The sequence below is a fragment of the Ascaphus truei genome, chromosome 16, assembly GCF_040206685.1.
Source record: "Ascaphus truei isolate aAscTru1 chromosome 16, aAscTru1.hap1, whole genome shotgun sequence".
NCBI lineage: Eukaryota > Metazoa > Chordata > Amphibia > Anura > Ascaphidae > Ascaphus > Ascaphus truei.
The window spans coordinates 2996799-3001467 of NC_134498.1; the positions used below are offsets into that span (position 1 = coordinate 2996799).

Below are 4669 nucleotides of genomic sequence, written 5' to 3' on the forward strand. Positions count from 1 at the left end.
TTATTTGGTCCATGTCGGTAAATAAAATGTTGTTCTTTACAGGTTTTTGTTGTGCTGCCCATTTTTAGTCAACTTATTTACATTTCCTTGTAAAATAACACTTTCAATGTTATCTGATCTAGCAGATATTTGTCAAATGATGGCCTACTGTATGTGTCAATGTTTCCATGATGCCACAAATGTCTTATTTTCAATTACATACTTTGTTTTTATTAGTTTGAAAAAACAACTAAGAAAATACCTGGTGCGCGCCCAGGAAAATCAATTCAACTGCAGGGGTACAGGAAGCAAAAATACATGTTTATTAGGGCATAATAACCCCCCCAAAACAAGCAATGTTTTGGGGTGCAAATCCCATCTTCTTCTGGCTTGTAGAAAGAATAGTTTGATACATATACTCTATACCTTAATATTATACAAACTAAGTGACAATTCATTTCCTTTTTCTTTTTTAAATATACAGATTTGTACACCACTTGGTTTTTTTTTTATTTAAAAACATTAGTAGGAAAATCTATTCAGTAACCCCCCCTCCCCCCCCCCAAAAAATAGATTTGTATACAGGACATAGCAGATTACTGGTTTTGAATCTGTACAATTTTGAGATAAAAATGGATAAACTCTGAAATTAAAATAATAGTACGGAGACGGGGAAACAATGAGGTAATCGTGCATGGTTTATTTGAAATTCTGTAGCATACACAGACACAAAATTTCATTCAGTACACACATAAAAAAAGTAAATACTCCTAAAAAAAGAAACAGAGGGAATTCTCTCCATTAATATGCCAAGCAAAATGTGTCTTGCCCAGAAAGTGCAAAGTTAAATATTTCCAAAATAATTAACTTTAAATATTCATTGTGGAATCAGTTACATATAAGTTAAACTTTTAAAAATAAAACTCTCAATGGTGTCATCTATATTTTAGACATCAAAATAATGCGCCCACACACAAATAGTGAGACTGTGCTGAAATGCTACAGACAAACTGAGAAAATGTCCCATATACATTGTCATAAACATTTCAAGGGGAACCTAGGAATTAATGTAAATGAAATGATTTGATTGTCAAAGCATCATTGCAGTGAAATAGCAGGGACATGGATATTTAACCATTCTTTTTTTCCCTACAGAAATCATGATTCCAGATACAGTATATGCTTCATAGCTGATGAGGTAGAAACAGAACAGTTATTCGAAATGCAATGGGTGTTTAAAAACTAGGGGAAAGTGAAGTAAACCATGCAATGGGAAGGCTTTTTTACGTAGATGCAATTATTTTATGTTAAATTATATTTAAGTTATGTGTGCTGTACAGCAAATAATATTAGTAATAACTTAAAACTTTAACAACTGGTGCAATATCATCACAGGTTAATATTTACAGTCATAAATATAAAAGGGTAGTTAAAACTGAGATGAATAGATGGGTATTTCAAGTTTCATTTGTGTATTTTTCATTCCTTTTTGATTTTTTAATTTTTATTTTATAAAAAATCAAATGAATTTTGGTCAAATAAGTCTTAGTTAAACCAAAGACACTATCCCAAACTTTCCACTCACCAGTTCCACTCACAACTTTACAGGTGGATATTTTGTTCCAGTCACAGTCCCTTAACAGTTCATTTATTTGCCAAAATATAAAGACAAAAAAATGCAGGTTGAAATGATACACAAGCCAACTCTTGGTGGTATTTAAATTCCCTTAGATTGAGCACAAAACAAGTTATTATGTCAGTTTGAATCTGTGCTTTGTTTTTCAGTATGTTGCTGAAAATTTCATCCTTTTTTGTTTCTGCCTTTGATTACAAAACCAGACTCTTACTACATTCTTTTTTAAGTCTAGTTTCTCTGCAATAGCTGCAATCTTCTCTGAAGAAGGTCTTGGCTGAACGGCAAAATAGGCTTCTAGAGATCTTTTTTCCGGGGCCGCAATAGAAGTACGTTTGCGTTTCTTGTCTCCCCCATTAAAGATTTCAGGTTTGGTCATTTTCTCCCTTTGTGCTCTTTCTGCCTCCTCTAGCCAAGCTTCCAAAATGGGCTTTAGAGCCACCATGTTATTATGAGACAATGTGAGGGATTCAAACCTGCAGATAGTGCTTTGACTGAGGCAACCAACACCTGGGATCTTCAAATTGGCCAAGGCAGATCCCACATCAGCCTGTGTTACCCCAAGTTTGATTCTCCTCTGTTTGAATCTTTCTGCAAATGATTCCAGTTCTCTTGGATCTGTCTCACTTTCAGAGCATGAGATTGTTGCATGAGTTGCCAAAGTATGGTTATGAACCATGTTCATAGACTGTGTGTGGTGTGCCATGTGGTTAATGGCTGACATATGGGCATGCTGGTGGGAGGGTGTTGATCCAACATCTTGTCCTGGGACACCTCCTAAAGCGAGGGCAGGGTTAAGGTGGTCTAAAAGGTCTCCTTCTAAGCCTTGTGAGGGCTGATGGTGATGGTGATGGTGATGATGATGATGTGGGTGGTGGGTTGTCAAAACAGAAGGGTGATGCAGATGCACTGTAGAAGATGTAGGCGGGCAGGACACACTACTCATGGTGTGGTAGGTGGCATCTGGTTTGAATGGATGTGTTTTCTGAGTTACAATATCCACAGCAGCCAAAGCTTCTGCCCCTCTTAGCAAAGTCTCATCAAAACCAGCAAAGATATTGCTTTGAAGCTGAAAGTTAAAAAATACAATAAAATTACATTGTGAATTTATACAGTGCCACATTTTTAAGTAAACATTTTTTTTAATCAATGAGTTAGACCATAAAAAAAGCTATATAAACCTCATATTTTACAATTGCACCTCTATTAAACATGTTACATTTAAAAAAAGATTCAGAATTTTAAACTGTACTCTATTTACAAACTCTGCAAGTTCAATGTATAATATGCAAAAAGCATATGGATTTTCTCTTACACTAACAAAAATTGTCAAGCTCATTTAGAAACATGAATGGTATAATCTTTTTTTTAAAGGTTTTCACAATCAAAGCGTAAGTTTAATATCTTTCAAAAGAACACACTCTTTGAGAGTCTAATAATTCAAGAATGAAGAGAATACGCAAAAGCACAAATATATTGATTATAGATTAAGAAGGCAAATGAACAAGTCAGGATAATACTTTCAAGTGCATTTAACTTTATCATTAAAACAACCTGCATAAGCCTATGACTGTACTAGGCATTTATCAACATAGATATGCATTCAGCATAAGTTTAGAAAATAAACATTATCATTAATATAATATTTTTAAGCTTACCTGTGGGGCTTGGAGACAGGCTCTCCTGATGACTTCTGAGCTGGTGTGTAGTGGATTATATTTAGGTTCATGTAGCATTGGATGCATGCTGAATGCCTGTTTGCTGTTCATAGACATCATGGTGAAAAGGATTGTGGACACCCGTGTTGCTAGTGCATGAGCAGGTTGGAATTTGGTTAAGCTTTGCTCTTTTTGGTGTGATGTTATTGTCTGACTTCTTATCACAGTATCAGTGGCAGTGACCCCTCCTTCTGCCTCTAGGATTGGAGCTTGAGAGCAAATCTCCTCCCTAATGAAAGATGAGCTAGAGGCAGTGAGATCACTCACAGCATCACCAGCCACTCCTTTTGCCTTCCCCTGTGTCCTAATGAACAGCAGGCAGTCAGGTGGCTAAGGATGTATTTTGATACCATTGTGCGCATGAACTGTTACATTGCACAGCATGCAACTCCTAGTAAGTGGATCTTCTAGTCTCCAGCTGTAAGACAATGAAAGGGAAGACATCCAAGGGAGGAAATTACTGGGTACAAGAATTACAATTCAAATACAGTTGGCAAAATGTGACTGACTATAAGTCTCCATTCATTGCCACAAAAATAGCCCTGAACTACACTTTTGTTCTCTTTTATTCAAATACATATACAGTAGTTATCGTTTTATCTATTTCTTGCTATCTCCTCATTTATTAGCAATTTAAAAATATTTCTTAAGAAATAGTGCAGTCTTTCAAAAGCAAGATTTATTTAGTAAATTATAGTTCTTTGATAAATAGTATTACACTTTTATTTTTGTAAAATTCAATTTAGAAATAAAGAGCCGTCATTGCTTCCAAGAAGAGAAAATAGCAGACATTGTATATTTAATAATCCTGAACTAACTAAAATATAAGAATGTTTGTGTGTCCTTTTTTCATTTGGACTAACAATTTATAGTTTCAAATATAAATTGTTACTGTAGTTCAAATAAAAAAGGTATCACCTAATACGCCTTTATTTTTATATATATATAATATAATAGCACGTTCTTGTATAGCGCTGCTAGTTTTACATAGCACTTTGCAGAGACATTTTGCAGGCACAGGTCCCTGCCACATGGAGCTTACAATCAGTTGGTTTTTTTTTTGGTGCCTGAGGCACAGGGAGATAAAGTGGCTTGCCCAGGGTCACAAGGAGCCGACACAGGGAATTGAACCAGTCTCTGCTGCTGGGAACTTTCAATACCAGTCAGTGACTTCACTCACTGAGCCACTCCTTCTCCAAATATATATATATTGTGTGGGTATGTGTGTTTATATATATATATATATATTGAGTGTGTTTATGTGTGTTTGTGTGTCTTTATTTGTATATGTATGTATATGGGTGTGTGTGTGTGTGTGTGTGTGTGTGTGTGTGTGTGT

At 35.3% G+C, this 4669-nt stretch overlaps 1 protein-coding gene across 1 annotated transcript; it reads right to left on the reverse strand.

Annotated features, from left to right (window-relative positions):
• Positions 1–588: 588 nt before the first annotated feature.
• On the reverse strand, positions 589–3468 carry LOC142467254 (brain-specific homeobox/POU domain protein 3). Its single transcript, XM_075572711.1, has 2 exons — positions 3271–3468; positions 589–2681 (listed from the first exon to the last, which is right to left on the reverse strand). The coding sequence occupies exons 1-2, from the start codon at positions 3388–3390 to the stop codon at positions 1761–1763; spliced, it is 1041 nt and encodes a 346-aa protein (XP_075428826.1). The 5' UTR covers positions 3391–3468; the 3' UTR covers positions 589–1760.
• Between the last annotated feature and the right edge of the window lie 1201 nt (positions 3469–4669).